Here is a 20,343-nt window from a genome sequence, read left to right on the forward strand (position 1 = left end):
TTTTTCTTTCAAGTTTTTTTCCCCGGCCCGTCTCTGAAAGCTCTGAAAGTCGGAGCCACCTGACCATCCTGCGCCTTGTTACCCCGGATAGTCTTCTCAGAGCCACCACGTTTGCCGCACGATCAGATCACAATGTACATGCCGAGCGCCGCTAACATATGATCTCACAATACCTGCCCCACTAATTGTAGCACCAATGGGAGTGGGAAGACGCCTCCTTCCAACCTGTTTTACCCCCTCATGATACCAATCTTAACAGTCCCATGAACTACCATTGAAAGATTTTGAAATAAATCACAAGCATCGGATGCTCGCTTCTTGAATGCCTTGATAATACCTGCTAGACTTCTGCTAGATTTCCAGGATTCTGAACCCATCCATGAACTCTGAATATTGCCACCCAGTGAAATCATACTTAACCATTTTCCTGTTCTTAACGTCTGACATATACGAACGGTCTAAATGAGTACGGATTTCAAGCAGGATCTCAACAATTAGAACGTGAACGCTTCCATTGAACCTCCCCGAACTTATCCCTTCGTATAGTAGCGTCCTACGAGCGTGGTCCGTGCGTAAAAGCTTCGAATTCCCGAGTACAGATACTAAATTCAGCTCCTCTAATTGGCTAGCTCTTATCGATACCGGTAGGACGCAAATTACTGTGCTAAGGGATACTCTAGAAAATCGACATTAACTTCAATTACCTCTGAACTATTTCTCCCGTATATACCTTAGATACAATTTTCATGGGCTGCAGGTCACACTGACCCCCCAACTCGCGACAACACAGATGCAAAGCTCTCAGATCTCTCTGCACTTAGTCATAAAAGTCATCAGCCCGCCAGAGATTTTATTTTCCTTGCAAGCCCCGGATAATCCTTCCTCCGCTGCATGTGAAGCTCAGATATAATGTTTGGCGGGGACAGCAGCCATCCCACTCACCAACCCACAATCCCTCCAATCGTACCCAGACACACACAATGGCCTCAAAACAAGCGCCCGCAGAGAACATGCTATGGGGTGGCCGATTCACACGTATGTAATTACTCAAATGCCCAAATCATGCTTCGTATCTATCACCAGAGGGCTGGAGATCGGATTGCTGATAGCTAGATAGAGGGCCTTGACCCACTTATGGTCAAGTATAACACGTCACTTCCGTACGACAAGGTCTTTTGGTCGCAAGATATCCGAGGCTCCATTGCCTTTGCTCGTGCTAACCTCGCCGCCGGGATCCTCACACAAGCTGAGTTCAGTGCCATTGAGAAGGGCTTCGCACAGATCGCGGAAGAATGGCGAACTGGGACATTCGTCGAGAAAGAGAATGATGAAGACATTCATACTGGGAATGAAAGACGGTTGAGCGAGTTGCTGGGCAAGGAGGTCGGCGGCAAGTTGCACACAGGCAGGAGCAGGAATGAGCAGATTGCTACGGATATGAGGCTTTGGTTGCGAGATGAACTAAGGGTGTTGGAGGGATACTTGGAAGATTTCATCAAGTGTGCGATTGGGAGGTCTGAGAGGGAGATTGATGTCTTGGTAAGCATTCCTTTCTCTTCTGGTAGCTGAAAGGCACTGTGCTCACATAACCTCAGATGCCCGGTTACACCCACCTCCAAAAAGCTCAACCAGTCCGCTGGTCTCACTGGCTTCTATCTCACACCACCGCCTTTGCCTCAGAGCTCGAGCGTCTACGCGAAGTCATTGCCCGCGTAAACCGCAGTCCTCTTGGATGTGGTGCTCTTGCCGGGAACCCTTTCAAAATCGACCGCGTAGCCATGGCCAAAGAGCTAGGCTTCGACGGCCTGCTGTACAACTCTATGAACGCAGTCGCAGACCGAGATTTCGTCCTCGAAACAATGCAGTGGGGCAGTTCATTCATGCTCAAGATTTCACGATGGGCAGAAGACCTGATCATATACTCCTCTCTGGAATTCGGGTTCGTGAGGTTGGCGGATACATACTCGACTGGCAGTTCGCTCATGCCACAGAAGAAGAACGCAGACTCTCTCGAGCTGCTGCGCGGAAAATCTGGCCGAGCATTCGGCCAGATGGCAGGCCTATTCTGCACAATCAAGGGACTACCGACTACTTACAACAAGGACCTACAGGAGAGCGTTGAGCCGCTGCTCGACCACGTCAAGACTGTTGCGGACAGCATGCAGATTGCCACAGGCGTGCTGTCGACACTGACGATCCACCCGGACAAGATGCTCGCGGCGCTAGCGCCCGAAATGTTGGCGACAGAGTTTGCCGATTACCTGGTCAGGAAGGGCGTCCCATTCCGCGAAGGCCACCATATCTCCGGCCGCGTGGTGCAGCTGGCGGAGCAGAACAGCGTGCCCATGGATAAGTTGACATTGGGGCAGCTGAAAGAGGTGGATTCGCGGTTCGGCGAGGACGTGCAGAGCTGCTTGGACTACGAGCGGGCGGTGGAGCTCAAGGATGCCACTGGAGGAACGAGCAAGAGCGCGGTGAAGGAGCAGATCGCGGTGCTAATGAAAATCTTGGGAGCGAGATGATGATGCATATGACTGTACGTAGACGAAAGTGCTTAGATAGCTGGAGTATTTACTGGATACCCATTTCTGCCATATTCCCCCCAATGGGTTTATGAATTTGCTTTTTTTAATTGGATGAAGCACTGAGGAATGCTGCAAGTTCTCCTACACGTAGCATTCGCGCTTCCTAAATACTGCCCCCCCCTTTTGGCGAGCGCTGCGAAATTTCAATTCGTTACGCATATCCGCCACCAACCGTACATAGTAACCGTAGCGAACAGACCTGCGGAGGATAGCCCTCTCGGATAATAGACCTATCAGCTGATAGTATCTGGATAGTCTTGGCAAAATCCCCTAATATAGGTACTTACACTTGTAATGCACCCCTGTAAGGGATATTATTGCGGTCACCTCGGGTTGCCCTCAGGACAACCCCCGGACCCCCCTCGGATGGTCGCCGGTCGCGTGCCGGAGGCACGTGCCGTAGTATATAGTCTCCACGATCCCAGAGGCCTTACCTCCTCAAGGATTCGTCTCCTCCACAATCTATCTATTCCTACAATCGTGCCTTATAGCCCCCTGTCTACAAAGTCCCCTCATATTCAAATCCTTTATATTCCATTTAGAAAGGTACCTAGCTTTAAGGACCAGATTGTTTGTTTATATCTTTTTTTTATATCTACTGCTCCTCCTTTAAAATTTCGCGATAACTAAACGGAAACTCTACGGATGCCTTATAAAAAGCCGTTGTGTTAAGGCAGGAAGGTCCTTTAACAGCAAGAGATTACGATAATATAAACCTTTAGGCAGGATAGCCGGATGTTAGCGACTCAGTCAATCGAGGCGTAAGCACGGCAAAAAGGATGCATGCAAGCCTGTATGATTGGATTATCTGTAAATGAGGATCCAAAGCTAGAGAAAAGGAAAAGAAAGGAAAGGACAAGCAGCGCCGCTCGAAGTCTTATACAATCTTTTAGTTACATAACTACAGCTATCTGCCAAGTTCTGCCACAATCTGCCGTTTTCTGCCAGTGCCGTAACATTACCCCCCCCCCTTAAAAAAGCCTGCCCTTAGGCTTTATAGTTATTGCTACAAACAAGGCAGTAAAAGTTAGTTAAGTTAGCTGCTAAAAGTCTTAGTAAAATAAATCCGACTAATTAGATAACTTTAACTATAGTCAAAGTTCTATAATATCTATAAATCTAATATAACTTACGGAATTGGGTAGGCTTACATTAGGGCCTTAGGGCGTTCTTATCCTTATACTCTTTTAGTAACTTATTATCTTTATTATACCAGCATTCCATCCATTTATTAAGGTACTTTAGCGGTCTAGGTTTATTAGGGTAACGACTATAGAATTTCTAAAGCTTATAAGGACTACTTATAAAGTTTTATATAGGGTACTAAGTAAAGTTTAGGTTATATCCTTTCCAACTAATATAATACTTTAGCATTCCCCTTGCAAGTTTATAGGCTAGTATTTCTTTAATTTCCTATTTATTGTTACTATTAACTTAAATTAGCAACGGCGGTTTATTCTTTTATCTAGGTAATAGGTTATCTATAGCTTTTTATAGCTTATTGTAACGGGACTAGCCCAGTTACAGTAGGAACGTCTTGGTGAAACACTCAATAGATAAATTCCGACATATTGTCCAAATTCTGCCAAATTCTATTAGCTTAATCGACTTCTGCTAAGTTCTACTAGATCTATTAAATTCTACTAAAGTCCGTTAAAGACCGCGTGCGTATATACGTACGTATTAACTACCAAACCCCTAACTATTTAATTATATAATTCTCTTATTATTCCTTTCTCTTTTTTACATAATGTCTTATTCTTAGCAAAAGCTATATACCCTTAGATTTAAATAGAATTTATATTATTTCTTTAGATCTTCTTTAAAGTCTCTTTACGCCCTTATATTACGTTATATTAAAATAACTATTATTAAATATAAGGTAAGGATGTGGATAGGGAGTCCAATAATAGAATAATAGGTATATTGTATAGACAGAGACAAATCCTTAAGGGAGAAGGAGGAGTCTGTATATAAGGTAGGAAGGGTTTTCCCTAGGCACGTGCAGAGTACGTGCCTTATGGGTAAGTCACCCCTAGGTTGCCCCAGGGTCACCCATACCTTACGGCTATATAACTATTTACTTGGGTTTTACCTAATAATGCCCCCCCCCTTTAAAAAGGGTCGTCCCTAATCCTTTATATACTTAAGCCTTAATAAAACCCTATAAAAAACCTTAGTAAGGAAAAAATTTAAAGGGGAAAAAGCGTCTTAATTTTGCGTATAGAGAGATAGGTAGTATATATACGCGGCGCGAAGATATTAAGGAACTTTAACTAGCGGTTAAAGTTATCTAATTAGTTAGATTTGCCTTGCTAAGACTCCCCCGCATTTAACTGAGCTAGTAGCAATTTTATATACCCGGTATAGAAAATCCTAATTAGTCTATTTAATAGGTAGAGCTAATAGAGCTTAATACTGTCGCCTAAATTTAGTAGACTAGAAATATTCCAAAAGCTTACTTATATAGGCAGGTCGCTAGTACCTCGCGGGTTAGTTATAGGTTATTCGTATATAGCCAGATTTATAGANNGTAAGGCTATATACCTATTAAATCCGCCNCTAACCCTNCTTTAGCCTTACGCTATACNGGCGTAGCGCNNTATATACTTCGTAGGTAGGTTATAGGTTACTTATATATAGCCAGGTTTAGGACGGTAAGGCTATATACCTATTAAATCCGCCGCTGACCTATACTTTAGCCTTATGCGTTATCTATAGTATATACGTGGAATAGTATAAGTTATTAGTATAGGTTGCCACTAGCGGGTCACTAGTAGGTTGTGGACCCCGGTTAAATAGACCCCGGTTATAAATAGGCCTATTCTCTAATATATAAACGATCTGCTTAGCTAGTATAGAGTAACGGACTAGGTCTAGAAAGGGTGCTTTCTAAATTAAGCTTTATTGCTGGTATACGCCGTGGCCTCACCTATAAGTTATAGCAATCGTTGCTTATTCTTTAATCCCTTTAGACGTCCTCTGTTCCGCTTTAATATAGGTTATATTTTAATAGCGGCGCTTGCTTTTCGCCTGCGCTTCAGCTATAAGGCTAGGGTGTCCCACTTACGGTACTTATCTAATAATTATTAACAATTCTTAAGTTCTGTCTTATATTTCTATTTATTATACTTATTTAGCCATCCTAGCCATTTAATAAGGTACTATGGTTATCTAGCACGATCTTAGTGGGCGATAATTACTTTTACTTCCTAGCTACCTTTTTTAAGCTCTTTTACTACTAGGGGTTAAAACCTAGGGCGTAACCTATAAGGCTTTAGTAGGGAGATATAGAAGACTAGGTGGAGCCATGCTATAGTAGGTAGAAGTTCTAGCTTATATGCTTACTGCCCTACGCGCTCTAAGATCTAAAACGGTCCTATAAACTTATAGTTAAGCTTTTTATAGGGACGTTTTATATGGATGTTCTTAGAGGAGAGCAGGACTCGTTTACTAACGGCGAAGTACTTAGCCAGGTGGTGACGATTGTAGTATTTTACCTAAAGCTTTTAGGCGTGTATTATTGACGCCGCCACTGCCTTATATATAAGGCGTAGGCGTTATAAATACGTCTCTATGAGTTGGATATTTATTAACTTAGACCCCTCCCTACCTTATTAGGCGTTTTGGACGCTATCTAGGACTTTATCTAGGATATTTAGTAGCTAGCTATAGGCGAGCTTAATAGGGGAACGCTTTATTATAGTATAGACCTTAGAGTTATAGGTAAAGGCTACTTCTTTAAGTAGGGAGGCCTAATTAGACTGTTCCTAGTTTGTAAATATGCGTAGGTATACCTTAAGCTCCTAGTTCTAACGCTTTATCTAACTATCTATCTACGGGTGGAATATAGTACTAAGTTTATGTTAAACGCGGAGATAATAGTATATAATGCTTTAGTACTTGCTTATAAATATACTACCCCTATTAGAGACGATATTATTTAGAGGTCCTATTTATATAAAGACTCTAAATAAGAGTTCTGCGAGTTGCATAGCATTAATTATTTTACGCACTAGATAGTAGCGTACTAGCTTTATAAAACGGTCTATAAGGATAAGAATGGAGTTATACTCTACGCTATTAGGAGTCTTAGACTCTAGGAAATCCGTAATAAAGTTAAGTAAATAATACCGCTAGGCTTAAGTAGGGGCCTAAAGAGGCTGCAGCTTACTATAGGGTTTATAACGGCGCAATTTAGAGCGTTAGTAGGTATTGTAATTATCTAGGTATTTATAGAGGTCCTAGGTAAGGCTGTTCTAAGTATACTTTTGCGCGATTACCTTAAAAGTATAATTAAAACCATAGTGGCCGCCTATAGAATCGTTATAATTCCGCTTAAGGATCTTCTATTATAGTAGTATATAATTCGGCACCTAGACCTTATTATTTTACCTTAGGAGTCCTTAATTATTAAGGGTGTAGTTCTTATTACCGGTAGGAACTTATTTCTAGGTTAACTAATTATATATAAAGTATATAAAGGCGTCCCTTTTTTATACTCCATAAATAAAATTAACTAGTGACTTAGGGGGTTGTTCTATAAACGCCGTTTCGGCTAAAGCAGCTACTACTACTTCTTACTATGGCACGAGACTCTGCATAATGTTAGTGCTAGTAAAGTAATATATAATATATAGGTGACTTACTAGGTTATCGCGGGGGACTATAGCCTAGGCTAAGGGGTCTTCTCTAGGGTTAAGCGCCATTAGGCCAGTTAAGGTGGTTTTAAAGAGAATAGCAGGACGCTCTAGTCCGCCGGCGCTAAGTTTATAAAGGTCGCTTGCATACTACACATATACTACTCGCTAGTTTAGTATAGTAGCATTAGGGCCGCCTATAAGGTCTATAACCCGTAACTTTTACTGTAATATAGGCAGCATGGCATTAAGGATTATCCTCTTACTACTATTTTTAAAGCCTTTAGTATAATCCAGGCGCCGGGATAGTATATTAGTAGGATTTATCTTACCTAGCTTATATTTAATTTTAAAATTAAACTTAGCTAGTTCTTTAATATATTAGGCCTAGCAAGCAAATAAGCTCTTAGTGGTTATAAAGTACCTAAGATTATTATAATTATAGAGCACGCGCGTTATATACGCGGCGTATTTAAGGTAATAGCGCCACGTCTTAAAGTATTATACTATAGCGAGTAGTTCTTTATTATACGTATTATATTATATTTCTAGGCTAGTAAGCTTCTAACTACAATAGGTGATTAGGTATTAGTGGAGTTAATCTCCTTACCCTAAAGGCTGCAGAAGTATACCGCTATAGGCATAGTCAAAAGCATTAGTAATTACTATTAGGGGTAGATTAGGGTTAAAGTGGCGAAGTAGAGGAGCCTATATAAACGCAGCGCGTAGCTTATAAAACGCCTACTATACGTTATCGGGCTAGGACCAGGGTTAATACCATTTAGTAGGCCCTTTTAACTTATACTTCTTCTTCTTCTCCCCATCTAACGTCGGGTCGCGATGTGCCTATATAAGGTATGCGTGTAGGGGGTATGCGGTATCTAAGTAGTTCTAGATAAATCGCCTATAGAAGTTGGCAAAGCTAAGGAAGACCTAGATATCTCTATAGGACTTAGGCTTAGGCCATTCCTTAATAGCTTTTACGCGGTTAAGGTCTATTATAATATCCCTAGGGGTGATAATAAAGCCTAGGAACTTAATGTTCTTAGTATAAAAGATATATTTTAACAGTTTGGCGTATAGGCCCTAAGCGCGAAGCTGTCGTAGTACCTGCTTGACGTGCTTAACGTGCTTATCCTTATTATTTAAGTAGATAAGAATATTATTTAGGTAAACTATATAGATAGTATCTACTAGGGTTCCTAGAGCTTTATAAATATAGCTTTAAAAAGTTATAGGGGCGTTAGTAAGACTAAAGGGCATTATTAGGTACTTAAAGTAACTATAGCATATCTTAAATGCGGTCTTCTATTTGTCTCCCTTTTTAATGTAAATTCTATAGTACGTATTATAAAGATCTAGCTTTATAAATATCTTTGTATGGCTAAGCCTATTAAAGAGCTTACTAACCAGTAGTAGGGGGTACCGATTTTTGATTGTGATCTTGTTTAGGCGTCTATAGTCGACATATAGCCGTATTATACCGTCTGCTTTTAGTATAAAGAGGATAGGCGCTCTAGTAGGCGACTTACTAGGCCTAATCTAGCCCTTTTTAAGAGCACTGTCTAGGTACTCTTATAAGATCTATAACCCTTTTTATAAGAGGTTATAGAGGGGCATTTATAGTAGCGTCTTACCTTCTTTTAAGTCGATCGTATAGTTATACTTAGAGTTTTACGGTAGTATATTTGCTAGCTCGTTAGAAAAGATATTAATTTCCTCCTTATATACCTTTAGTAGGCTAGGGGCTACGGAGGTTAAAGCGACTATTATATAGTAGTGTGCTTCCGGGAGCCAGTGGAGAGAAGGGTACGGCCGATATATGTTTCGTAGGTATACTTATATAGAGAGTGCATATAGCTCTACTGTAGTATACTTAATAGTTTTAGGGTTTTAATTACCTCCCCCTTATATATAGGTAATCTGCGCCGGCACCGGAGGGTCTCTATAGGTACTCGCTGCTGGTAACGGCAGGTCTTCTACTATGTTTATAACCGGTGTCTCTATATCTAGAGGGTCTGTATAGGTACTTACTGCTAGTAATAATAGGTCCTCTATTATGTTTATAACTGGTGTAAAGAAGGAGTCTTCTAGTTATAGCGAATAGACTATTTTACTAGCCTTAATGTCTATTAGGAGAGCGTTAAGGGTAACTATTTAGAGGCGTTTAGGGTCTAAAGTACCCTAGACGAACTATCTAGAATAGAAGCTAATTAATAGATCTGCTTCCGCGAGCTAATCCTATTTAAGAACTATATTATAACTATTAAATAAGCCGCCCTAAAAGGTCTGCGGGCTAATAGTATAAGAGGTACCCTAGGAGTCGCTAGTGGTAACCGTTAGATTATAAGCATTCTAGATTATTATTTGGTTGCTATTAAAGAAACGTATAATAGGTTTACATAAACGTAGCGCGTAGCGTATAGGTAGATTAAACCTATGGATAATATTTTAATTAATAAGGTTAATTTAGCACCTATTATTATATAGAGTATATAGGCGGACTTCGCCCTAGGGCGTATCTATCGCGACGTATACCATAATACGTTTCTTCTCTCCCTCTATATTAGGCCCTAGTTATAGTTAAAAGAGATACGCTACTAGGGCTTTAGGTTTTCCAAAGCTTAAGCTAACTTCTCTTTATTAGCCTGCTTTTAGTATTTCTTACGGTAGCCGCCTGCGGTTCTTTAACTTACTTGCGTAGCACTGGCGTCTAGGGGGTCCCCTAAGCTATTTAGCTTTTAGGTAGTCTTCCCAGAAGTTTGCTTAGAAAAGCGTTGCCCTTTTTAAGTTCTATTCCCTAAGCCTAACTCTATAGAGCCTATGCTACAACCGCGCTTTATACGCAATAATTTGCTACTATTACTTACGCAATCTTCCGTAAGCTTTGTGGTATCAAGCAATTGCTCTATACGGCGGATTTTGTTAAAGAGGTCTTTAGCGGTTCTTACCCATTAGGTGAAGTTCTGGCAGAAGAGCTCTGCTTATAGGTGGGCTGGAAGATATAAGAACTAAAAGTCTACCTATTGTTTAGGATTGATAAAAGGGGTATATAAGAAGAGGTCCTCTAAGCTATATATATAGGCTAGGAAGACGTTAAACCTCTAGTTCTCCTTTATAATAGCTATATAGTATATTATAGCGTTATTAAAGCGTCTTACTATAGGGTTCCTAATCTAGTCTTGGACCATAGTCTTAAATTTGTCCTATAGTAAAGAACCCTTATTCTTAGTGCCTAACCGGCAATAAACTAGTTAGGTAATTATCTTCTCTTTTATAAGACCTTTAATAGCCTAGCGCGTGCGTTACTTATAGTTATAGTTAGCATTATTAACCTTAAATCGGTTCTTAACTATGGCGATCCACCAATTAAAATACTATTAAGTAATACCGCTAATATTGGGTAGTAACTTCTTAACTAGGGCGTTAAGATTTATTCGGCGTATATGTTCGCTATAATACTTATACTCTTTACTAGAGAGGCAATGGGAGGGCTTTATTAAATTAATAATACTCTATAAGTTAGCTATTTTTTTAGCTAGCTTATCTAGCTCCTTTATATTAGCGGTATTAGGTAAAACGCTAGTAACCTTACTAAGCTCCTGTTAAGCCTAGGTATATAAGTTAAACTAGTCTTTAGCGTTTATAGATGTCTAATTGTTTTAAGATTTAGAAAATAGCTTAGATGCTACTAGTATACTTTTAGCGGTTTCGTCTATACTAGATCCTAAGGCGTTTTGCGATTATATTGCTAGCGTATTACCGTCGGGTGCAGGCGTCGGTTTTCTTTTTGGAGGCATTATAGAAAAATTAAACCGGCTATCCTCCTAAGGGAATTAGTAAGGATTTAAATATAAGATAAGGATGTGGATAGGGAGTCTAATGATAGAATAATAGGTATATTGTATAGACAGAGACGAATCCTTAAGGGAGAAGGAGGAGTCTGTGTGTAAGGTAGGAAGGGTTTTTTCTAGGTATGTATAGAGCACGTGCCTTACGGGCGAGTCACCCCTAGGTTGCCCTAGGGTCGCCCGTACCTTACGGCTATATAACTATCTACTTAGGTTTTACCTAATATTAAAATAGTAAATAAACTTAAACCTACCGCGTTAACTATAAGTATTATAGCCCTAGTTAGGGAATAGTTAACTATAATACAACAGTCCTTTACGGATACTTTAGCCTAATAGTAAGGGATATTAGAAGCTTAGTACTAGTAATTAATAGGAGTAATCCGCGAAGAACTCCGTAACCTTAAAGCACTTATATTAAAGACCCTAATAGTAATACCTATAAATAAAAATAAAATAACTATATATAAACCCGGCCTATTAAATACGAACCCTAAACTAGTAATAGTAGCTTAACCTATACCTATAATAAACCTAATACCTACTATAAAATCTAAAAAGCTCCCTAACCCTCTAATATTTAATAGAAATTAAAATAACCTATATCCCTTTATAACTAAGCTCCGTCTTAAACTTTTAATAAACTATAACTAATACCCTACTAAAGCTAGCAAGATTAGCTATAGAATGTCTTATTTAAGTAAAAACACTATATAAACTATAGACCTATTCTTCTATAATAGCACCTTTATTAATTTTAAAATTATTATCTCTTTACTAGAACGAATATATAATAACGCTAGCCGTAAATATATAGCTATTACTAAACTTAAAAACCTATAATAACAGAACTAAGACTTTACTAGCTTCTTTTTTGAATTTTTAGGCCTTATTAGTAAACTATATTAGAATAAAGCCGCTAAAGTTACTGCTCTCTATTAAGCTATTTTAGATAAAATTAGAGCATAGTTAGTAGGTAAAGAACTACTAAAGGACTTACCTAAATTTGCTATAATATATTAATGAATTAATAAGAACCTTTAATATAATAAATAGACTTATTTCCTAAAGCTAACTATACCTTATATTTAAAACTTTATAAAACTAGTATATACCCTAAAGCGCAATTTATCTTTAAAACCAAAAAGCCTTATATATAACCCTATAAACCTTAATACTACTTAATCCTATATACCCTTAAGAACCGATAAATAAATAATATAAGCTGTAAATAGAGAATGCTTTAGATATAGTAAAAGGGGATATATTTAAAGAAATTGCCGAACTTACCCTTTTAAAAAGGTCTAATATAGTTCCTTTTAGTCCTTAAATTATACTTATTTTATAAATTATATTTAGTCGCTATAAAGTATCTTACCTTTAGTTAATTTAGAAAACAAATTATCCTAGGGCTAAGTTACGCCTTAAAATAAAAAGTAGAAGAGTATAAGTGTTTAGGCTCTTCTAGCACTAATATATAATATAACTCCCTTAATATACTTAGCGAAATTTAAATACTTAAAAAATAGAAGGAAATATAAATCCTTATAGATAGCGGAGCTACTAAAATAGGCTTTATTAATACAAACTATATAAGAACTTAACGCTTAAATTTAAAGAAACTTAATAAGCCTTAAGGCCTATAAGGCTTTAAGAGCAAGCCTTTAATACACGGTAAATTAATATACTACGCTCTTATAAAAATATAAATAGGCATATACCTTAAATACATTTCTTTATTTATAACACCCTTAAAGTATTATAAGGTAATACTTAGATACGGATAGCTAAAATAACACAACCCTTTAATTAGCTAGGTTAAAGAAATACCAAAATTCCATATAACCTATTGCTAAAGTTATTACTTAAAATATAACTTACCCTATAAACATATATATAACTATTTAAATTTAATATAATATAAATTAACCTTACTATAAACCCTAAACTAATATAATAAAGTTATAACTACTAATTATAGTAAAGAATGCGAAGATAATATATTAAAACCCCTTAAATTTTATATAATATAAGCCGTACCCTTTTATTTATTAATAAGAAAATAAGACTATAAGATCTTTACTATAACACTAGAAGATATTAAGAAGGCGTTAGAACTAAAGTAATATATTAACCCCTAACCTCTTATACCTAAAGAATATTATAATCTAATTAATATATTTAAGAAATAATTTATAAACTAACTACCCCCGTATTAAAATAAGCACGATTTTAAGATAAAACTTAAACCTAGTATAACGCTAAAGTTCGGCCCGTTATATGGTATATCGCGAGAAGAGCTGCTTATAATATAATAATACCTTAAAAAGCACCTAGAGAAAGGATTAATTTGCCCTAGTTAATTACTATTTACCTTACCTATACTATTTATTAAAAAACCTAAAAAAGGCTTAAGGTTCTATATTAATTATTAAGCCCTAAATACGATTATAATTTAAAACTAATATCTAATTCCTTTACTTTAAGAAACGCTTAATTATTTAGCGAAAGTATAATACTTTATAAAGCTTAATATAGTTACTGCCTTTAATTAAATCCGTGTTTATAAAGGAGATAAAAAGTATACGGCTTTCTATACATAATAGGGACTTTTTAAATACCTAGTAATACTATTTAGTATAAAGAACGGTCTTAGTATATTTTAGCAATATATTAATAATACGTTTCGCGAATTTCTTAATATATTTATTACCGCGTATATTAATAATATCTTAATCTATTTATCTTCGCTTTTTAAGTATTAGAAGCATATCTAAATAGTTTTTGAACACCTATAAAACGCGGGCTTATAATATAATATTAAGAAATACAAGTTCTACGCGTCTAAAATTATATACTTAGGCCTAATTATATCCTATAATAGAATTAAAATAGACCCTAAGTGTCTAAATAAGTTCGAACGGGAATTTATGGACGCAATTACATAAGCTAGGCGAGCTTAGGAAACCCCTTAAATCCCACCTATTTATGTACAATTAAAAAAGAAAGTCACCATTATCTAAAAGAGCATACAATACTATACGTATTTCATGCCCCTGGATACGACTTATTTGTATTATTAAGTTAATATAAACAATAATTAGTAAGCGCGTACAGATTAGCAATTACTTAATACCTCCCCCAAGCGATATATGATAGCGACCACCCGTTTAAATCCTAGTACGACCTACTAGAAGGTCGGAAGTTGGGGATTACAGACTATATTACCATCTCTATATACTTATTTAAGTCTTAGTATAGTTTACCGGAAGTTTGTAAACGCGAATACAGACCTTTATGGAACTCTCTACCCTCCTACAAACCATTACGGACCTATTAATCGCCTTTACGGACCATTATAAGACCTCTTAAACTATTACGGACCGTTATAAGACCTCCTCCACTCGCTATAAGCCACTACCACCCGCTATAAGCTCCTCCTAACCCGTTACAGCCTATATAGATATACTACGCTATGTAATATAGCAGATATAAGCAAGCAAATTAATAAAGGTTAAAAGAAGTAGAGTTAGGGAGTTAACCTTACGTCTGCAAATGGCGTTAATAACTATATTAATTTTAAGATCCTTAAATACGGACACTATAAGCTTCTAAATAACGACCTATAGGAGCAATATAAGGAAGACTTTGCAGGCTTTACGGAAGCTATTTTTAAGGCTTGCGACCTTATAGCTATTTATAACTTATAAACCCTTTTACGTTACTAAGGTATATGGGTTAAAAAGGATAAGCGAGTTACTATTGTATGGTCTTTGTATAACACACTATATAAGAAAAACTAAATAGAATAGACTAAAGAGGAGACCCTAGATTATATTAAAGCTAGTAGATTCTTTGCCTCCTTTAAACTTAATAGGATCTCTAGTCTTATAGGACCTTTAATATATATAAATCCACCATTGCCTGGAGGAACACTAGCAGGACTTTTGTAATATATAATGTCACAAACTCCGTCCGCACAAACTCCGCCTGTGCAAGCCCCATCCGTGCAAGCTCCGTCCGCGCAAGCTCCGTCTACACAAGTCCCGTCCGTACAAGCTCCGTCCGCACAAGCTCCGCCCGCGTAAGCCCTATCTGCGCAAGCTCCGCCTGCGCAAGCCCCGTCCGCGCAAGCCCTATCCGCACAAGCTCCGTCCACGCAAGCTCCGTCTGCACAAGCTCCGTCCGCACAAGCTCCGTTTATACAAGCTCCGTCCCCACAAGCCCCGTCCGTACAAGCTCCGTCCGCACAAGCTCCGCCTACGCAAGCTCCGTCTACGCAAGCTCCGTCTGCGTAAGCCCCGCTAGCTTTACCCTCTTCACTAACCAAAGCCAAAGAGCTACGGCAGCTAAGCTTGTACAAACCTCCGCAACCTACCTAGTAATTACTACCTGCGGCAACCGCCTCTACCTTCCCCCTAGTAACTGCTCCTACCCCACTTAGTCTTTCTTCCGCCCAGTATCTTCACCCTAATACTGCCAACGCCGACCCTAATATGCAGCTGTATATAGACTAACTAAGAAACTAGCTAAGGAACTAACTAAAGGACCGACTAAGAAACCAACTAAGGGACCGACCGAGGAACCGACCGAGGAACCGATTGAGGAACTGACCAAGGAATCGACATAAATACGGTCAAGTTATAGGTCACTAAACAAGTAAAGAGAGAACAGGAGATAAGGAAGTTTGTTTACGGCCCATCGGAAGGCCGTATGGTCCATTTACGGCTCGTTAGAAGACTATATAGCTTATTTACGGACTATAAGCAGGACTTACGGCCAGCTTAAAGCACCGTTTGGAAGACAGCCAAAAAGGCACCTTAGGAGGGATTTCCTATGCATTTCTTTTATATTTTAAGGTTTTATTTTTATATATTTTGTATTTTATAGTTTTATTAAAGTAAATTACGGAGGCTATATACAAGCGGTTCTATTTTTAAGTACCGCTAGTATATAATTATAGCACCTATTATACGGAGGAATTTTCTATATATTTCTTTTGTATTTTATAGTTTTATTTCTTATATATTTCTTTTATATTTTATAGCTCTATTAAAGCAATTACGGAGGCTATACATAAGTGGTTTCATTTTTTAAGTACCGCCAGTATCTAAATAAGTTTAAACGGGAATTTATGGACGTAAATACATAAGCTAAGCGAGCTTAGGAAACCCCTTAAATTCCACCTATTTACGGAGGTCCCTAATAAAAGTTCTTACACCATCCTAATTAGGAAGTTTTAAACTAACGTACGCGTAAGCATAGGTGCGTATTTTACAGCCTACGTAGCGTATACTAGAGTCTATACAGCGTATATTAAGGCACGCAAACTTTAAATATTAATTTACTAGCCTAATACTACATATAATAAAAATTCCCTATTAGATTTTTAATTTATACTTAGTAAGATAATATATAAAAATATAAAAAGCAGTAATAAGTATTATTCTTCCTAAAACTTCCTAATTAGGAAGGTGTAAGAACTTTTATTAGGGACCTCCGTATATATAATTAAAAAAGAAAGTCACTATTATCTAAAAGAGCATATAATACTATACGTATTTCGTGCCCCTAAATACAACTTATTTATATTATTAAGTTAATATAAATACTGTTACGGCACTGACCTAACGCATACTGTTTTATACTGTCTTGTACTATTTCCTACTATTAGCTAGCCCACCACTAGTGACTTAGCGGCCGGCCCTACTATTTATATACAATACCCCCTTTTTACCTTCTTCCCCTCTTTATACTATAACGTAGTTATTTAGTCTACTTTATTATAGCACTATAACAGTTTATGGTATCTTTAATTTACGCCCTATCGCGATTACTAATTCCTTATACCCTAGCTAATTAACCTCCGCCCTAGAGTAATCGCGACCTATACGCGCCTCTGCTAAAACTAATATATCCCTAGTATAGTCCTAGAATAATCCTTAGTTTTTACCTAGCGCCTAAATAGGCAACACTAATAATGCTAAAATGGCCGAAACTTAGAACCCCCGTGACGTTTTTATAGACCTCTTTATAAAGATATACCCCAATATTACGTAAATAATCCGCCGCTCCCCACTGTACCCTAAGACCTTTAAGCCTAGTAAAGTTTATTTTACCCTTATTAACTATACTAACAAGTTCCTTAATAACATTAAAGTAGGACTATAGTGTATATATAATACAAACACCGCTAATAAAAAAGCTAACGAAAACCTTAGTGCCCTTATCGCTTTTTAAACAGGAACTATTAACTCTTAGGCAAAAACTATCGCCGTTCTAAAATAATTAACCCCTATAATAACAGTAGTAACCTAGCAGAAAAAACGGAGATCTAAAGACCCACCAATATTTAGCGGAAAAGGCACCTTACTAGAATAATAAGCTAATTTTAAGACCTAGCATATTAAGATTAAGGGAGTCTTTAACCAGGACTAGAATTACTTTAATACAGTTTAGTCCCAGATCCTTTATATTTTAGATATACTAAAAAATAAGGCTTATAAGTTTATTAAGTAAGGCCTAAAGCTTATATATAAGAACCTAAATAATATATCTACGTAGAAATGGCCTACTAAGGAAAATATGCTTAAAGACCTTACTGCCTACTATAAGGTCCTTAATATAACCTAGGTTATAAAAAATAAGCTTAACTATTTCCCCTAGGGTGAGCGTAATTACTAGTTTTAAAAGGGAGAGCTTAATAAGCTAATAGCCCGCACTAAGAAGATAAATAAATAGAAGGTAAACCTACTCTAAAAGTTTATTTCTTTAAAGATAGAAGAGCTAGTACTTAGACTTGCCTATAAAATTAATAACAGCAACTATATAGGTTAGAGTAAGTAGATAGATATATTCGCTAAAAACCTTGCAAACTATACACACCAAGCCAACCTTAAGAAGAACGTTAACTACTGCCTACCTACCTAAGCCCCTGCCCCTATATTAACCCTAACCCTAGCAGTAACTAAAGAACCTATAAACCTTAATAGAATCTTAAACACGGAGCGTAAGCGCCGCTTTAATAATAGATTATACCTTACCTATAGCCTGCCTAGCTACTAAAAGGGTGCCTATAACCCCGCTAAGATAGTAAACCTAGTCCTAATACTACCCTATTAAATAACGCGAACTAATAACCGCGGACGCAGTGACTATAAAGTCTATTATAAACGCGGCAACTACGGAGCCTATTATAGCCGCGGCGGATAACCCCCCCCTTTAACCCTATGGCTTAGTTACTCTAAACTATACCCTATATAAAAGCCTAACCCGTTAATAACGCCTAGTATTAGCGACTCCGCGCTAGCGAATATAAATACGGCTATATTATTAGTAAGGTATTATCTTCTTATACCCTAACTAAGACTAAAACTAATACCGCTAGCTAGATAGATACTAGACTACCCTACTAAAACAGCTCTATACCCTAGTTATTAAAAGGCAAACCTTTAAACTAAGTTGTGTTTAAGGGTCTAAACTATATAAGGAGGAAGATAAGAAGATTAGGTCCCTATTACTAGATTAATTAATCCTTTCTATTAGTAAGCTGCTACTTAATTTTAAATTACATCGGGAAAATATGGTACCCTTTCAATGGCCTCAATGGCTGGTGGTTAACGCAATTGGCGCGCAGTTAAGGTCATTTGGCAACTCGACCGACTAGCCTATATCGTGTTTTTTTAACACGCAGCCTGCGCGTAGCCTACGCGCAACCTGCGCGCAACCTGCCAGTAATCTGCGCATTTGGCAACCATAATTATATTTACCTCTTTTATACTAATAGCATATTTTAAATAAATAAAAGCTACTTTAAAGCTATTTATAAGGCTAGCAAAATAAATATTATTATTTTAGATAATTTAATATAATATAGCGATGGTTCTCTTCTACCTATCTACCTATTAACTTACCTACCTACCTATATTGCCTACCTATCTACATTACCTACTTGTCTGCATCGCCTACCTATCTATATTTACTTACCTATCTGCATTTGCTTACCTATTTATATCTATATACCTATCTATATCTACCTACTTATCTATATTACCTACCCGTCTATATCGCCTACCTATCTATATCTACTTGCCTATCTACATCTACTTACCTATTTATATTTACCTACTTATCTATATCTACTTACCTATTTATATCTACTTACCTATTTATATCTACTTACCTATTTATATCTACCTACCTATCTATATCTACTTACCTATTTATATTTACTTACCTATTTATATCTACCTACCTATCTATATCTGCCTACCCATTAGTATCTCCCTATTTATACCTACCTATCTATACTACCTTAATTCAATTAATTAATTAAATCGTTTATAGTATTTGCTGGCTAGTTGTTATTGTTTAGCTCTAGCAACAGTTATCTAGTTCTAGTAATGGTCGTCTAACTCTAGAGATAGTCGTCTAGTTCTAGCAACGGTCGTCTAGTTCTAGCGACGGTTATCTAGCTCTAGTAACAGTTATCTAGTTTTAGCAATAGTCGTCTAACTTTAGAGACGGTTGTCTAGTTCTAGCAATAGTCGTCTAGTTTTAGTAACGGTTGTCTAGTTTTAGTAACGGTCGTCTAGTTCTAGTGACGGTTATCTAGTTCTAGCGACAGTTATCTAGCTCTAGCGATAGTCGTCTAGTTCTAGCGACGGTTATCTAGTTCTGGCGACGGTTATCTAGTTCTAGCAACGGTTGTTTAGTTTTAGCGACGGTCGTCTAGTTCTAGCGACGGTCGTCTAGTTCTAGCGATAGTTGTCTAGCTCTAGCGATAGTCGTCTAGCTCTAATAACGGTTGTCTAGTTTTGGCGACGGTTGTTTAGTTCTAGTAACAGTTGTTTAGTTCTAGTAACGGTTGTCTAGTTCTAGTAACGGTTGTTTAATTTTAGCGACGGTTGTCTAGTTCTAGCGATAGTTATCTAGTTCTAGCAACGGTCCTCTACTAGCTGCCGTTCTAGTGCCTCCCTAGGTAGAAAGGATATAAGGAAAAAAGGAAGGGTAAAAAATAAGGCGGCTATATAGGCAGAGACATATGTAGATGCTATTGGGAATATAGCGGGGACCTAATGCAGAGCTTTGTGTAGAGCCTCTATACGCAGAGCTTTACGCAAAGCTTTGCGCAGAGCCTTGTGCAGAGCCTCTATACGTAGAGCTTCGTATAGAGCTTTATATAGAGCTTCGTGTAGAGCCTCCGTATGCAGAGCTTCGCGCAGAGCCTCGTGCAGAGCTTCGTGTAGAGCCTCCGTACGCAGAGCT

The 20,343-nt window shown here is 37.6% G+C and overlaps 1 protein-coding gene across 1 annotated transcript; it reads left to right on the forward strand.

Moving 5' to 3' along the window:
• The first annotated feature begins 730 nt into the window (after nt 1–730).
• Nucleotides 731–2,569, forward strand: K441DRAFT_645324 (argininosuccinate lyase). Its single transcript, XM_067646791.1, has 3 exons — nt 731–1,035; nt 1,118–1,539; nt 1,596–2,569. The coding sequence occupies exons 1-3, from the start codon at nt 981–983 to the stop codon at nt 2,520–2,522; spliced, it is 1,404 nt and encodes a 467-aa protein (XP_067498795.1). The 5' UTR covers nt 731–980; the 3' UTR covers nt 2,523–2,569.
• The last annotated feature ends 17,774 nt before the right edge of the window (nt 2,570–20,343 follow it).

The sequence above is a fragment of the Cenococcum geophilum genome, assembly GCF_001692895.1.
Source record: "Cenococcum geophilum 1.58 unplaced genomic scaffold K441scaffold_58, whole genome shotgun sequence".
In the NCBI taxonomy this organism is placed as follows: Eukaryota; Fungi; Ascomycota; class Dothideomycetes; order Gloniales; family Gloniaceae; genus Cenococcum; species Cenococcum geophilum.